Source organism: Gobio gobio, assembly GCF_949357685.1.
Source record: "Gobio gobio genome assembly, chromosome: 1".
In the NCBI taxonomy this organism is placed as follows: Eukaryota; Metazoa; Chordata; class Actinopteri; order Cypriniformes; family Gobionidae; genus Gobio; species Gobio gobio.
This window is the reverse complement of record NC_137097.1, coordinates 34,490,415-34,508,157: the sequence shown is the minus strand read 5'-3', so window position 1 is coordinate 34,508,157 and position 17,743 is coordinate 34,490,415. Positions and strand designations below refer to the sequence as shown.

At 39.9% G+C, this 17,743-nt stretch overlaps 1 protein-coding gene across 3 annotated transcripts in view; it reads right to left on the bottom strand.

Annotated features, from left to right (window-relative positions):
• Nucleotides 1–1,043: 1,043 nt before the first annotated feature.
• The window catches only part of arhgdia (Rho GDP dissociation inhibitor (GDI) alpha), a 36,479-nt gene continuing 19,779 nt past the window's right edge, over nt 1,044–17,743 (bottom strand). For all 3 annotated transcript variants that reach the window (XM_079833452.1, XM_079833454.1, XM_079833453.1), the window contains exons 2-6: nt 15,993–16,188; nt 8,627–8,710; nt 5,801–5,877; nt 5,411–5,474; nt 1,044–2,810 (exon numbers count right to left, since the gene is read on the bottom strand). In XM_079833452.1, coding sequence (XP_079689578.1) covers nt 2,611–2,810; nt 5,411–5,474; nt 5,801–5,877; nt 8,627–8,710; nt 15,993–16,179 — 612 coding nt within the window. In that variant the 5' untranslated portion in view covers nt 16,180–16,188 and the 3' untranslated portion in view covers nt 1,044–2,610. The remainder of the gene's footprint in view (nt 2,811–5,410; nt 5,475–5,800; nt 5,878–8,626; nt 8,711–15,992; nt 16,189–17,743) is intronic.

Genomic DNA, 17,743 nt, shown 5'->3' with positions numbered 1-17,743 from the left:
CTCTTATTGATTTTGTTTCCATTCACATGCATACGACTGACAGATGGCAACGGTTAAAGTTAAAAATCTGCATTTGTGTTCTACTGAAGAAACATGCCCTGGGGGTAAGCAGATAAACATTTTCATTTTTGGGTGAACTATCTCTTTAAAACAAAGAAAAGAAGCAATGTAGGAGAGTAGTTAGCCTGCACAAACAGCCGGAAACCGTATATTCATGCAGTGTGTGCAAGTTAAAGCTTAAAGCTTGTGACACAAACGCACACATCAGCCCACTTTATTTATCACTACGTTTGGATTTATCAATATGAATGAATTCATTCAGATTTAAACAAAAGGCGCCCATGTAAAATGTAGCTACTGTCAATGGAGTGATGGAATCGGACACAGAAAATGAAGTATACCATCCTGTAATGTAGACAAGGATAGTTCTCCCAAAAATGAAAATGACCCCATGGTTTACTCGCCCTCAAGGCATCCTAGGTGTATATGACTTTCTTCTTTCAGATGAATAGTGTAACGCCTCTCGCAGTTCAAAACACTATGCTAGTTGCGCTTTTTTCTTAAGTTGAATAGGGAAGGCGGTCCGCCGTAAGCTAGATATTTTTACTTTATAACATGTTAAATATGGATAATTTTTCTCAAACAAACCCATCACATCACTTCACAAGGCCTTTATTAACCCCCTGAAGCCGTGCGGCGCACTTTTATAATGGATGGATGCACTTTTTGGGCTTCAAGCCATTATAAAGCTTGGAAGAGCCAGGACATTTTTTAATATAACGCCGACTGTATTCATCTGAAAGAAGAAAGTCATATACACCTAGGATGACTTGAGGGTGAGTAAATCATAGGGTCATTTTCATTTTTGGGTGAACGATCCCTTTAATGCCTATAGTCAGGACTGGCTATACAAGACTACCCAACGCCTAAGTTCAAATAGTTTGGAGAACGAGGCTTACCATCTAGACATCACCCTGGTGAAGTAAAACAAAAAAACAATGGTACAGCATTCATGTCGGTGAATGGAAGACAAAAAGAAACCGTCTGTTCTGAACACTTTAATGTTGACACAGGTGAACAGTAATCTCCAGATAAGTACAAACAGGTGAAGACAGAAGCAGCATTCTGGACCAGCACAACAATCTACTACTTTGCAGGCAATGTCACCAAAGAAAAAAAAACAAAAAAAACAAAGCGTGTATAAAACAGTACAGTGATGCATGAGCACATTCTCTTGTTTGAACATTGAGGTCAGACTACACCTGGACTGGAACTGAGAGTTGAGATTTAGGTTCACTCCAGATCTGTCCCACTACAAATGCACCTCCTTTAGAGTCCTGACTTTCTTTCCCTTAGGTTTACGCACCGAGAGCAGCTCGTGGGCGTCAATACTGGAGGCACAATCTATGGTGTTGGTACTTATTTTCCGTAGAGTCGTTCAATACTTGAGATCTGTTTTTTTTTTTTTTTTTACGTCCTAACTGGCAACTCACATAAACCACAAGCAAACGGCACATTCTTTGGAAAGTTTGTGATAACAGAATTGGGGGGGGAAATGTTTGCTCAGCATCAAGGTTCACTAACTTCTACTGGCGTTCAAGGTTGGTCCATCCTGAATTGAGCCGATTAAACGAGGCAGATGATGTGACCGCCAGTCCCTTGAGGGAGCAAGAGTCGGAAAAGCACCTTGGCCTCTTAAGGACAAAAGACTTGAGTGGATTTAAACCTAGACGCTAAAAGGCAGCTCCTCAATGTCTTGCTACAGGAATCATTTTTAAGGCCACATGGCGATGAAATGGTTAAACGAAAAACCCTACGCCGTTAGAGCAGGGCAAGGCTGATTCTTAGTACGGCTCCCCTAGTGAACAGAATCGTCACATCCTGCAAACCCTACGTAGCTAAAACCATATCCGGACACGCACGCATTCATACCGAGAGACAAGTACAGACCTGCTCCGCTAACATTTCTACAGTTCCCCACGCTACACTAACCCTAGGCTCATCTCAAAGGCATCGGACACGTTCCCTCTGGGCAAAGGCAAACTTGAGTTGTGAGGGAATGCCAGTGGCGAAATATTAGCAAGTGGCACCTTCTCCCATTACACTCGTAAAGGCAGATCATGGTTAAAAAGAAAACAAGGAATGTTAAAGAAAGGAATGACGTGGGAAGGGGTCAGGACACAAGAGGAAGACGGGGGCAGTGAAGATTACTCATACCAACCATGTCAAAAGTATCCGTGAGGTTTTTTGTGAATATTTTTTTTTCTCCTCTGTTTTTACTTTTATATACAAACAAACCAAAACACAAAATATGGATTGTGCACGTTTTTGTTTGTTTTCACATATATATTTCATGAAAAGCCGCAATACTCATTGGGGGTTGGGGGAAGGGGTAGGAATACAGAGGGAGGGATGGAAGATGGGAAAGTGGACGGAGTGAGAAAGATCCTTTTCCTCTAAATCAGTTAATCCAGGACTATGATGTTGATGGTGGTGATGATTGATCATGATGATGAGGATGATGATGATGGAGGGAACTGGAGGAGGTTGGAGAGGAAGAAAGGGAAGGGGGGAATTAGGGAAGGAGGAAAACGGTGGTTTGGAAGCAACTCAATCTTTCCAGTCCTTCTTGATGTTGAGGTTCCATTCCCAGGACAGGTGGTCGTGCTTGTCGTCGTCAGTGAACTTGGATTTAATGTTGTAAGTGCCGCGGGCCAGCATGCCTTTGGGTGCCTCCTCTAAGGGCGTCAGGAACTCGTATTCATCCGGCCGGGGCCCATAGCTGCCCACCATGTAGTCAGACTTGTCAACTGAACATAAGAAACAGGTGAAGAGGTTTATATTAAACAGACTAGACTACTTGCTATATTAATTCATAGTCAGTGGTGGATGGCGCAGTCAAAGATTGCAAAAAACATTGATAGTGAGCACTTAGTAGAATGCAGTTCTAAAATTCAAGATATGGGGCAATGAGTATGAGTTTTTGTATTTTATATTTATAACATGATAACGTTAAGCAAGAGTGATGTTCTTCCCAAATTTTCGGAAACGGAAATAGTTCCGAGAAAAGTTAGCAGAATCATTGCGTGTCTCTAAGCAACACACAGGGGTGTTTTGTGTTCCACGTAAACAAAGACAAACTTGTTAACTAATCAGGTGAGTTTAAGGCAGGACGGTTAATCGAAAAGTAATTGAAACTAACTAGCCGAGGGAATTTTCCTATGTCGGTTATTCCGGTTTTTAATCCTGTTAATACTTTCCCTTCAAAAACATACTACCGCCGCCGTGCCTGTAGTCACGTGACTCCGCCCCATCCAGTCATGGAAGCAACACGGAGGCGAACTCAACACACGCAGACAGCATCCTCACAAAAGTTTTTCAATTGCATGTTTAAAGGCTTGCCAATTTGAACATTCAAATGATTTTAACAATATGGAAAACATGGCACTAAAGTTCTCGCAAGCTGTTTTCTGTGACCCCCCCCCAAAAACAAAAACGCATTAATCGTAATCGAGGTAAAGTGTTCAATTAATCAAGGATTTGATTTTCGGACATATCGTCCAGCCCTAAGGTGAGTCGATGATTCAATAATTCAATCATAAAGTCAGCCACTTGATTTGTTCCTGAATAAATCAGCCATTTGAATTAATTGGTCGAATGAATGATTCGCTCATTAAGACAGTGGGTCAATCAGTTCCCTGGATCCCGAGCTCATGAATTAGTATATCGTGTACACGAATCCGGGGCACTAGTAAGGACAGTAAAGGACATTGGCTCACTTCTCATTGGGACACTGATGACTATTTCCTGTGATGTGACACGTCCTCATTGTACAACAACAATACTGGTACTTATGAACAACAGCGAAGCTGATATCTTTCTGACATTACTTGTAATGTTATTTAAAACACATTATGATAAATACTTTGCTTGTTACATATACGTGCAACATTTCAGCCGTAAATAAATGATAAATGTTAGCTAGGTTGTGTTCATTACCTGTATAACAATGCATGTTTATGCTGAAATATAAAACACATTTAAAAACGCATATTGCATGTTATGTGTAATGTGGTTGACTCGTATGATTTCAGTTTCGTGCTTCAGAACTTCCTTTAAGGGATCATAGTGAGCATCGATGCACCCTGGGTTTTGCCGTGCATTGTGGGACTTTTTAGGGAGTGAACGTTTCAGTGCACTGGAAGGATTCTGCAATTGAGACAGCCCTTAAAATGGCCGACTCCCTCATCAGTGCCCTGACCACTGAACTAGGGAGCTGATTCAGACACACCCACTGACTTGTCGCCACAGGTTTTACTTTCCCATTTAAATAATTTATTTGAAAAATTCAATATTCATTTTGTATATTAATCTCATTGATACAATTGTAATTGCAGTGTAAATGCATTATGCCTCCTCTGAGCTTTCATTTCAAGTCAAGGTAACGGCTCAAAAGCACACTTGGCAAAATACTACTGTATTTTCCGGACTACAAGTCACACTTTTTTTCATAGTTTGGCTGGTCCTGCGACTTGTATATCAAAATTAATTAATACGGACTGACAAGAGAAAACATTTACGTCTACAGCCACGAGAGGGCGCTCTATGCTGCTCCTGTAGCCTACCCCTGAAAAAATTTACTGAAAACAACTGAAATATTAACTTAAAAGACAACTGAGAAAGACTGACTACAAACAAAATGCCCCCCCAAATAGAAAATCCTATTCTGCAAATTACAAACTGCAGGTAGTAAAATATGCAGCCGAAAACGGTAATCGAGCAGCAGAAAGAAAGTTTGGAGTGAGTGAGAAACTTGTGAGGGACTGGCGAAAAGTAGAGGTTACTTTAACTGTAATGAAGAAAACAAAGAAAGCTAATCGCGGACCGAAAGCAAGATGGCCAGAGCAGGAGGAACGAGTCCACAGATGGGTGCTTGAACAACGCTCTGCCTGGGAGAGGCTTGTTATGTTAATTTAGCCTATTCATTCTCCCAGGTATGTTCTTTATGCTATTGTGTAGCTGAATAACTGTTAATGTGTTACGTTAACATACCGGACACCTATTCAGCCTGTTGTTCTGTGTGCTGTTGTGTAGCTCAATAACTTGCCTTTCCAGATTAAATGTCTGTTCTTTGTCTTTGATTTTGTGAAATTAATTTATAAATAAATGCGACTTATATATGGGTTTTTCCTCTTCATGACGCTTTTTTTGACTGATGCGACTTATACTCCGGAGCGACTTATAGTCCTGAAAATACAGTAATTATCAATAAGCCTCTAATATCTATTCACCATAGTAGTATTTATTGAACTGCATTTTTTTTGCTGAATCCAAAAAACAAAAAACAAACAAATTGGAGGTGAAATGTGTCACAAACATGAATGTGATTGTCATTTTTAAGTACACTTACTCTTCACGCCTTTCCTAAAGGTCTGCTGTACGTACTTCAACCCAGAGACGATATCTCGGTTTACCTGTAAACAGATGTAAACACACATGTGGACCAGTGACGTCACATTATTTAGCTGATAAAAAGGAAGAGGTTCAGCGCAGCGTGTTTGCACATGCTGTTTACATGCAGTCATTACACAATGTGCCTCTGTTTACAGACTCTGAGCAATGAGGAAATACAGGGCATCCAACCTTCACATTAAATGACTGGATTATCCAATAACATGCACTAATGCATGGCTATAAAATTCAGCGAGGATTCAGTTAATGTGCCATGAAATTGTTATACCATGATACAAGTTGTGATACGGTTTATCCCTAGCAATGTTTCGTGCCGTGATCATCTAACCTTGAAGCTGATCTTTATCCTGTACTCCACTCCCTCCTTCAGCACAAACGACTGCTTCTTATAGGACTCCAGATCACCTGAGAGAGGAACAAACACAAGTTACTACAGCGAGCTGAACCAGTCAGAATACCAGAAAAACATTGTGACATTAATATTCCTCACAGTAGGCCAAAAACAAAATATGAGAAACAGAATCACTGTCATATCTTGTATATGATGTGGAGGGTGTAGTGGTCAACCATGAGAAAATAGTGATTCGATATATTCTATTTACACCATGTAAAAGTAGGCGTTCTTTGCAATATGAGTAAATAGTAATTAGATGCCATATATACACTTTGTTTTGACAGATACATACTATTTACACCTCAGTATTGTTGTACATTAACAGGATGCAATAATAACGGAGTGTAAATGATTATATTTATTACAATTTTAAATGGATGCCGCATTAATGGGACAATAAAAGCCCTCCCTACCCAATAAATACTTGTATTATTATTAACCCCTTAACTGTCACCCCATGCCCACAAAGCCATGTGTCTAATCATTTTGTGACAACTTCAAAATTTGGAACACAACAAGTGAAGATTTTGTTTAGGTGCTGCACCAAAAATAGCCACCGGCAGACATCCACATTCCATTGATTTTTTTAAAAATGCATTTTCCTGTAACAAATGACTGAATTTCTGTCCAAATGTCACTTCTTATCACAAAACAGTCACCAAATATGGAACCTTGAGACTCAGACCTTTCCGACGATATGCGTTTTGCCAAGATTAGAAAAGATTTTGTTTATAAAGTAGTTAAAATATTTTTTGTATTATGTAACATGACACCGCCCACTAGGGGAGGAGCCCGCCAGAAGGATTTGGAGTACTGATTCCATGGTAACGCAATGTCCGATTTCCAAATTTTGAGTTCGTAAGCTTTCAAATGGAGCGGCAAGCGTCGGTGACAGTTAAGGGGTACTTCGTTAGGCACTTTATTTCCACTTTTAGAACATTTTCTTCATTTTTATTGAAAGTAAATGCCTTTCCGATGTGATGTGTGATGGGAAAAGGGAGACGATCAAGCTCGGCAGAAGGTGAACTCGAACCTGGGTCGATCGCGCCAAAACCTAGTACCATGAGCCTTACGCTCTACTGACTACACCACTGAAGACACTGAAACACACATCTTTTTAATATTGAGTGGGGGTGGAGCTAGTGTGAATAGCGCTTGCCAACAAGGCGTGCACTTGTTGTAAATAGACAACGTTTTTTTAATTATCAGCATCAGCAAATACTTTTTTTCTCTTTGGTCGGTAAGTGTCGTGAGCAGGACTATTATTTTGAAAAGCGGCTAAATTTGTTGGCCAAATCCAGGAAACGAGTAATCATTAAAACACTTCCGTTGTTCTGAAATCAATGGGGTTTTGGTTAGTTTTATTCTATTACATAAAATGTTACATTTTACAGTAATTTCTTTACAGTTTTCACTCGAAAAATAGTTTGATAAGTGTCTAAATGGGACTACAGAGGTTGTCTAGGACAACCATTTATATCAGCAATCCTGTTATTTCAGCATTGGCCATAAAAAATAAACGGTATCCGTTGACCATTAATGATGACCGGCATGTGGACAAAAATATAAGAGATTTTTGAAGGTTGAGCTGCCATCGTCAGGTGTGGTATGAGGTTGATTGTGAACGGTGGTGTTGAACGACAGACTGCAGTTGAATCATGTTTCCAGCAGATGGCTGCAGGACACACACTCTGCGGCTGCTCATCTTCAGCTCTCTCTCGCTGGCTGCTGTGCTTTATTGGTCATGTGACCGTAGGATTACGTTGCACCACAGGTTTGGTTTGGCTTAGTCATAGCATAAATAACACTCACTAATAATGGTATTAATATATCCAAGAGAAAAGACCTCAGACTAATACATCATAACATACAGTATGCATTGTTGTGGTGTGATTATATAAAAGGGGTTTTGGAATATGCATACTATAAATTGTCAAAATTAAAGGACTCATGCTAAGTCTTATTTTCAAAACAATTTGTAATGTTCATTACTAAATAAAAGCTCAAACTGCGAGGTTTGTATTCGTGCACGCAAGCAAGCATGTTTGAGCTTCCACTTATCATATTTGATGAGCTTATGTATGTGCGCTAATTAAAGGCACAATATGTAATGTTTTGCTGCTAGAGGTCGCTTATTCAAAAGTGTAGCTTGATGAAGCATGGATTTCGTGCCACAGACTGGCTTCCGCTTCTTCCGCTCATGTGTATGTGGGGTAAAGTAGATCTGTTTAATCATATTAGACACATTTGAGAGTTCAAAGTTATAATGCTACTCTGTACGTTCGTTCAGCGGCAGACACTTGTTCACACTGCAGTGAGCTAGATCGATATTAGGCAAAGTAAAACATGGTACTCGCGATAAATCAAGAAAAACAGATTTAAACAATAATTTGGGATTATGTAAATACACAAGTCAACAAAATATATAACCTTGTTCTAGTGGTTTTTAGATATTATAATCAAAAAAATCTTACATATTGTGCCTTTAATGTTTACACATGAATAAATGTACGACTTTAGAAGACAAACAGCTCAATTCATATGGATTACTATTAAGACATCTTTATAAACTTGGAAGCTTGAAAATGTTTATTGCCTTTCCACGGATGGATAAAAATAATTTGCAAAGATCTTCATTTGTGCTCTGAGGATGAGTGAAAGTCTTATGGGTTTGGAACGACATGAGGGTGAGTAAATGATGACAGAATTTTCACTTTAGGGTGAACTGTCCCTTTAAGAACACAAGCTATCTCTACTCACCCTGCAGGTCAAGAGTCAGTGGGGCGGGAGCCGTCTCACACATAAGAGTTAGCCGTGTCACCTGAACGTTGGGAGCGGTGGGATCTGCAAAATGAACAAAACACACAAGAAAAGCACATAAGAAAAGCGGTAGATTGACATTTGTACATACAGGGCCTGAATTTAATTTAGGAAAATGTGGAGGGGGGAGGCCCGACTTTCCCCCTTTATTCATTTGAGGGGGATATGTGGGGTAATATTTAAGACATTGTTAAAAAGTTAATTATTTTACCTAAATGCTTGCTCACTCAATGCATGCGTGTTTTGCAATACATATTTTAAGCAAGGGTGTCTTAAAAACACCCCAATACACATGACTACACATTATGTTCCTTTTTATTATTGATACAATTATGTACCGAATCATATTTCGGTGGTTAGGAAGATTCTTACAGAAATAAGCGCACACCTGGGAGCAAGATGTTACTATTTGGTCCTTTTCATTGTGCAAAAGCCTACACAGCACAAGAGGGTTTGATTTCAAACTTTGAATCCTTTTTATTTCTTCTTTTAACCACAAATGACAATGAAACTGGAAAAACAGTGCAGTCAGATTAAATGTAGTGTTGTTGTCCAAACCTCAACCAACAGGCCAAACAGATTCTCTCTGTTTTTGGCAATCGAGCGCTCATTCTGACTCTTGACTTCTAAATGTGGCGAGTGTATTCACACTGTTTGGTTCATTGTATTAATATAGTTTACACAATTAAGATGAATGTTGTGCAACCGAGGGATTATCTGTCAGATAAAAGGCCCTCCTCAGCCAGTGTGAGTGTGTGTTTACTGTGTGAATTTGATGTGTTGATGAACTCCGGTCTCAGCCAGCAACTGTATAGTATTTAAGGCTATTCTATTCATTACACTGTTAATATAAGAACGGTTATCACTGACGCTTCATTCATAATGTGTCTCTTTTAGACCAGATTTTTCACCCCTTGTATAGCCAACAATTGATGGAGGCATCCATCTTTAGCGTCTCAGGACTGTTTGGTTCAATTAAAACAAACCCTGGTGTGATTGCTCTGTTAGTGCGGTTCAATTGAATAAGTGTGAACGCTGCCATCTGAACTCTGGTGTGCATCAAACAAGTGGACCGAGACCGCTGAAAAGATGTATCTCTACACACTTCCAAACGAACTCTGGTGAGATTCGACTGAAATATGAATGCAAGACGGACCAAAGACATGTAAATGAACCAGAAACAGGAAGATGAGACCCTAAAAAGGACAGAATGCTCACACACCTGTTTTTTCTCGTCATAGTCGTGATGTTTCCCATCACAGTTCAGTACAGGTGTCAGATCTTGGTTTGTGTGTGTGTGACGGAGGGATTCCTGACGCTGTTTTGACTCCTTTACACACTTCATAAGCTCTTCACGAGTTCTCAGCAGGTCAAAATACCATCATATGTAGGTACACACATACAGCTAGCACATTTAGCCCAGAGCACAGCATTGTTTTGGATGCTCGGTAAGTTCTGTGGCGAAATATTCGTAATAAAAGCCAACCAATCAGGTTGTGAACATATCCCTATGTCTTTAGGTTCGGTATCTTTAGGTTGGGTGTTAAAATGGCAATGTGAATGCTAAGTAGACCAGGCCTTAATGGGTTTTTTTTGGGTCCAGACCAAGTGAACTGAACTATGGACTACGAAGTGTGAACACACCCCAAGTCCTGGTTCGCTTAGCGTTCACACTGTCATTTTGAACATCGAATCTAAAGATACAAAACATAAGGAGCAAGGATAAAGTCACAACCTGATTGAACAGATGTTATGATGTATATTGAGCTGGAACCTACTGAACAGCCAAAACAATGCTGTGCTCTGGGCTAAATGCGCTTCTTGTATGTGCGCAGCTAGATATGATGGTATTTTGACCAGCTGAGAACTCGTGAAGAGCTAATAAAATGTGTGAAGGAGTCAAAACAGTACCACATTTACACACACAAATAAAGATATGCTGCAAGGAGACAGCATTTTAGACGTCTGTCAACATTGCGACTAAGATGAGGAAAAACACATCTTAACACCCCGTCCTGTTTTTGGTTTGTTTAGATGTCTCTGGTCTGAGCTGTGTTCATATTTCAGTCAAACCACACCAGAGTGTGTTAAGAAGTAAAAAATGGTGTCCACTTGCTTGGTGCACATGAGAGTTCGTTTTAATCCAACCAAACCTGCCAAGTGTGAACAACATCAACACACCCTAATTAACTCAACATACACTATATTGCCTAAAGTATTGGGACGCCCCTCCAAATCATTGAGTTCAGGTGTTCCAATCACTTCCATGGCCACAGGTGTATAAAATCAAGCACTAGGCAAGCAGACGCTTCTACAAACATTTGTGAAAGAATCGCTCAGTGAATTCAAGCGTGGCACCGTGATAGTTTGCCATCTGTGCAATAAGTCCATTCTTGAAATTTCCTCACTACTAAATATCCCACGGTCAACTGTCAGTGTTATTATAACAAAGTGGAAGCAATTGGGAACAACAGCAACTCCACGTAAAATGACAGAGCGGGGTCAGCGCATGCTGAGGCACTTTCAGCAGAGTCAATAGCTGCAGACCTCCAAACTTTGTGTGATCAGCTCAAGAACAGTGTGTAGAGAGCTTCAAGGAATGGGTTTCCATGGCCGAGCAGCTCATCCAAGCCTTACATCACCAAGTACAATGCAAAGCGTGGGATGCAGTGGGGTAAAGCACGCCGCCACTGGACTCTAGAGCAGTGAAGACGTGTCCTCTGGAGTGACTCTGTCTGGCAATCAGATGGACGAATCTGGGTTTGACGGTTGCCAGGTGAACGGTACTTGCCTGACTGCATTGTGTCAAGTGTGAAGTTTGGTGGAGGGGGGGGGGGGGGTTATGGTGTGGGGTTGTTTTTCAGTAAACAACCTACCCAACCCTCTCCAGCAACCACTCAAATCACTGGAATGTTAAGTCACTTGATGCATACGATTAACAACACCAACTAAAATTTTACATAAACAGCATTTTCTCATTACCTTCACCAGAATGAATGTCTTATTTGGAATAAAACTTGACTTGGAATGTTAAAATAATACATCCTATTCCAGCTTACAGAGACAATTATAGTGAGACACTGATAGCTTGACTTCCTGAGGAATGTCTGACGGTGATGACTTCCAGAAAACACTTTTGTTTGTTTGAGAAGCTCAACTTCTGGCTCCGCTAATGCCGTGAGATCAGGGCGGGTGTTTTGTCGACCCATTAAAAGACGAGGAGCGGGTGTATTTTGGGAAAACAAACTTTTGCAAATCCGTTTGCTGCCGCTTGTTCTATAAGCAACTTCACAATTTTGTTTAGAGTACGAGCAATAGCCCCACAACTGGCGTCTATGTAAACGCAGAAACTACAGGAACACAGCTAACGTTTATGGTTGGCCATCCATCATGATCTCTGATGTCTCTGTGGGAGCTGCTTTATTCACTCTACAGTAAGTAATGAGATGATTAAACGCCCGTCTCTTGACACCCGTTCAAAAAGCACTTTAGGTGACGGGATGAGCCGTGACGCATTGTAATGGTGGACTGCTGATGAAAGCAGAAAGGAGCAGGAACTCGAGAGACGTGACCTCGTTTTTGTGCGCAAGGACAGCAGCCAAAGGCGTGAGCCGTTAACCACAAGTCGACCGCTCCAGCCCAGAACAACATGATTTACCCAAAGAGGACACATTCCTGGACCAACATTATCTGATGGTCCTGGAACAACACACGTATCTGGATGAAAACACATGCTGAATATTGAACTCGAGCGAGATACAGGCCATACTTCAATACATCACGTACTGCAATAATATCAGAGTTGAATTGAGATTAAAACTTCAGGGAAAGGAGAACAATCCTTTAAAAACCAAGTTTAAAGCACTTGTGCTTTATGTAATCATGCTGGTTTCATATGATTTTGAAAAACTTTTATACCATTTTCAGAAAGATTTTCAATTCAGTCGCTCTTAAAATGTCATGTTGTGCAATCATCAAAGGAACGGTAATAACATTTTTCTGACATTGAATAAAACAGTATATACACACACTACCGTTCAAATGTTTTGGGGGTGGTATGAACTTTTTTTATGTTCTTGAAAGAAGTCATGCTCACAAAAGGCTGCATTTATTTGATCAGAAACACAGTAAAAACAGCAATATTGTGAAATATTACCATATATTTATAAGAATATTTGTTAACACTATTTTACAGTGCCCTTGTTACATTAAATGTAGTACTATTAACAATAAATTATGCATAGTTACTAATCCTAAACCAAACGCTATAGAAAGTACAGTTAGTTAATTAATTATTATTATTACTCAATTTAATATATTAATAATAATATATAATAATAATAATATATTACTTAAATGTATAATTAAATATATGTATGTATGTATGTATGTATGTATGTATGTATGTATGTATGTATGTATGTATGTATGTATGTATGTATGTATGTATGTATGTATGTATGTATGTATGTATGTATGTATGTATGTATGTATGTATGTATGTATGTATGTATGTATGTATGTATGTATGTATGTATGTATGTATGTATGTATGTATGTATGTATGTATGTATGTATGTATGTATATGTACAGTGAGGAAAATAAGTATTTGAATATGCTATTTTGCAAGTTCTCCCACTTAGAAATCATGGAGGGGTCTGAAATTGTCATCGTAGGTGCATGTCCACTGTGAGAGACATAATCTAAAAAAAAAAATCCAGAAATCACAATGTATGATTTTTTAACTATTTATCTGTATGATACAGCTGCAAATAAGTATTTGAACACCTGTCTATCAGCTAGAATTCTGACCCTCAAAGACCTGTTAGTCTGCCTTTAAAATGTCCACCTCCACTCCATTTATTATCCTAAATTAGATGCACCTGTTTGAGGTCGTTAGCTGCATAAAGACACCTGTCCACCCCATACAATCAGTAAGAATCCAACTACTAACATGGCCAAGACCAAAGAGCTGTCCAAAGACACTAGAGACAAAATTGTACACCTCCACAAGGCTGGAAAGGGCTACGGGGAAATTGCCAAGCAGCTTGGTGAAAAAAGGTCCACTGTTGGAGCAATCATTAGAAAATGGAAGAAGCTAAACATGACTGTCAATCTCCCTCGGACTGGGGCTCCATGCAAGATCTCACCTCGTGGGGTCTCAATGATCCTAAGAAAGGCGAGAAATCAGCCCAGAACTACACGGGAGGAGCTGGTCAATGACCTGAAAAGAGCTGGGACCACCGTTTCCAAGGTTACTGTTGGTAATACACTAAGACGTCATGGTGTGAAATCATGCATGGCACAGAAGGTTCCCCTGCTTAAACAAGCAAATGTCCAGGCCCGTCTTAAGTTTGCCAATGACCATTTGGATGATCCAGAGGAGTCATGGGAGGAAGTCATGTGAAAAAATAGACAAAAATATAACTTTTTGGTCATAATTCCACTAAACGTGTTTGGAGGTAGAAGAATGATGAGTACCATCCCAAGAACACCATCCCTACTGTGAAGCATGGGGGTGGTAGAATCATGCTTTGGGGGTGTTTTTCTGCACATGGGACAGGGCGACTGCACTGTATTAAGGAGAGGATGACCGGGGCCATGTATTGCAAGATTTTGGGGAACAACCTCCTTCCCTCAGTTAGAGCATTGAAGATGGGTCGAGGCTGGGTCTTCCAACATGACAATGACCCGAAGCACACAGCCAGGCACCTCCGATGAATATTTCAGACCCCTCCATGATTTCTAAGTGGGAGAACTTGCAAAATAGCAGGGTGTTCAAATACTTATTTTCCTCACTGTAATATACACAAAATATGAATAATTACATTTTTAAGGAGTCACACCACATGACATTTTAAACTGGAATAACCTTGCCCTGAAATAAAAAGGTTTTTATTTACCAAACTCCATCATAAGGGGCTGTTTTAGTTTTTTTGCCTGCATGTTGGTCGCACCATATTACTTTAAATTTTTTTATTAATTGAATGTGTTTTTTTTCTTATTATACCCAGACAGCTGCTTTACCTGACATTTTAAATGCATGCCCCAAAAATATATTAAAAATGCTCCTCATAACAGAGGCGTATTTCAGTCATTGCAGGCATGAAATGTAACTAATGTACTCTTTAGGGATGCACGATATATCGGCCACCATAACGGTATCGGCCGATATATGTTAATTTTTAATGTTATCGTCCCCATAAGAAATTTGGCCGATATATTAAAGGCGATAAATAATGGATTATTTCCTTCACATGAGACATGTCAGATGCGCACTGTTCAACCATGATGGGTTTGAATTGCTTGAAATATGATTGGAATCACTTCAAAAATTAAAATACAGGGACATGCAAGTCGGTCATATACGCTACATAAAATTATAACGACAACATTATAATTGTGTGCTTGGGACATGGCTTTAATGGTGAGACTTTTGTTTGTGTAATCAGTCTCTCAAATTATATAAAAATTTGGATTTAGATTTATCTGTCAAAATATCGGTTATCGGTATCGGCCAAAATGTTCATATTGGTGCATCCCTAGTATTTTTGAATACATTAAAACAACAAAAAATAAAAGAATAAACAAAAAGCAGCATCATGTGACATCCAAAACTAGACACACACACACGCGTTTAACATGTTTCCATGTTTTTAAAAATTGGATTTAGATTTATCGGTCAACATATCGGGTATCGGTAAGAATTTTCATATCGGTGCATCCCTAGCATTTTTGAACACATTAACAAAAAGAAAAAAAAGGGAGCATCATGTGATCTGCCAATGAGTCCGAGACTAGACACACACTTCACATGTTTTATGGGGACTTACCATAGAGATAATGATTTTTATACAGTACAAATTGTATATGCGATCCCCTAATCCGAACCATAACCCTAAACCTACCCATCACAGAAAACTTGTTGCATTTTTACATTTTCAAAAGACAGCAATATGATTTAAAAGCGGTTTTCCTCATGGGGACCAAAAAAATGTCCCCACAAGGTCAAGGATTTTGGATATTGCCATCATTGTGGGAACATTTTGTCCTCATAGCGTAGGGTTTACCAGGACCACACACACACGGCTTTAGTGCATGCCAAGACATACTAGTCAATAAGCTAAAAATCAAAGTGTGTTGAAAGAAGAACAGGTCCATGGGATGAATTCTGAGAAAGGGACTGCTGCACTACAACCTAATATGTGTGTGTGTGTATAGAAACATTTATCAAACTAGGCCATAGCACAGAGAGAGAGAGAGAGCGAGAGAGTGAGTGAGTGTGTACAAGAAAGCGACACACACCTGCAGCAACACTGCAGTTGCCCAGCAGCGCCTCCTTGTACTTGCGAAGGCTTTCGTCATCTTTGTCAAGTTCCTGGATCTCTTGAAGGCTCTTCTGTGCTGGTGGCTTGTAGTTGACAGCCTCGCTCTGTTCGTTCTCCGCTGCGATGGCGGCCAGCTGCTCTGGTGTGGGCTCCTGCTCGGCCATGATTGACAGCTGGAGGGAAACATCAACGAGGTTAGGGGAGAGGAAACAAACGTGCCACGAATATCGGTAGCAATGGAGATCTGACCCACATAATGTCATGTGATCAGTTCCTCCAGCGTGTTAATTTTTAATAATATTAATGGATTTGAAATGAATTCACCACACACACACAGCAACGGAAGCGGCCTAATGTGGCCATCTGTATTCAGCACTATTGCATTAGTGGTCAAAGCCAATTACGGCAGTGACTCAAACACACTACACAGCGCTGTGTGTGCAGCATATTTTTAGGTTGCTTCATGATCGAAAATTAATACAAATCCCCAATTTATTTCTAAATGTACACAAGTTATAAAGATTATGTAACATATACTAGCATTTTTTTAAAAGTTAATTTATGCTCACCAAGGCTGCATTTATTTCATGCAAAGTACAGTAAAAACAGAAATACATTATTTTAATTTAAACAAAACATATCTTAACATTTTATTTATTCCTGTGATCAAAGCTGAATTCCCAAACATAATGGCCAAAACGATGCCTTTACGGTCACTTTTGATCAATATATCGTGTCCTTGCTAAATTAAATTATTAACTTCTCCTATATATATATATATATAAATAAATAAATATACAAGCGACACACACGCATCCAGCCCTCCACGTGATTAAAAAAAAAACGTGATTCAGACCAGGACACCTTCTTCCATTGCTCCGTGGTCCAGTTCTGATGCTCACGTGCTTTCGGTGGTGGACAGGGGTCAGCATGGGCACCCTGACTGGTCTGCAGCGATGCAGCCCCATACACAACAAACTGTGATGCACTGTGTATTCTGACACCTTTCTATCAGAACCAGCATTAACTTCTTGAGCAATTTGAGCTACAGTAGCTCGTCTGTTTGATCAGACCACACGGGCCAGTCTTCGCTCCCCACTTGCATCAATGAGCCTTGGCCGTCCATGACCCTGTCACCGGTTCACCACTGTTCCTTCCTTGGAGCACTTTTGAAAGACACTGACCACTGCAGACCGGGAACACCCCACAAGAGCTGCAGTTTTGGAGATGCTCAGACCCAGTCTTCTAGCCATCACAATTTGGTCCTTGTACTCCCTCAAATCCTTACTCTTGCCCATTTGTCCTGCTTCTAACACACCAACTTTGAAGACAAAATGTTCACTTGCTGCCTAATATATCCCACCCACTAACATGTGCCGTGATGAAGAGATAATCCGTGTTATACACTTCACCAGTCATAATGTTATGCCTGATTGGTGTAATATATATATCTTATTTATAATCTTACCAACCTCGAATTTTCTTTGTGTATATCGTTTTAAACACTGTAATCTACTTTATTCCGTGAAAAACAAACCATTTGCAAACCGTTTCACAAACTAATGACTCATGACAAATTACTCTGACTGTCAGTTCCTGAATTAGCCTCTGATTGGCTCACTGACTGGATGTTTACATGCACATGTCATAAGAGACATCCTTATGTCTTCACCCAGTGAGGCCTTTCAAAGATTTACGCTAAATACAGAAAGTGAATGCAGAGGGGAT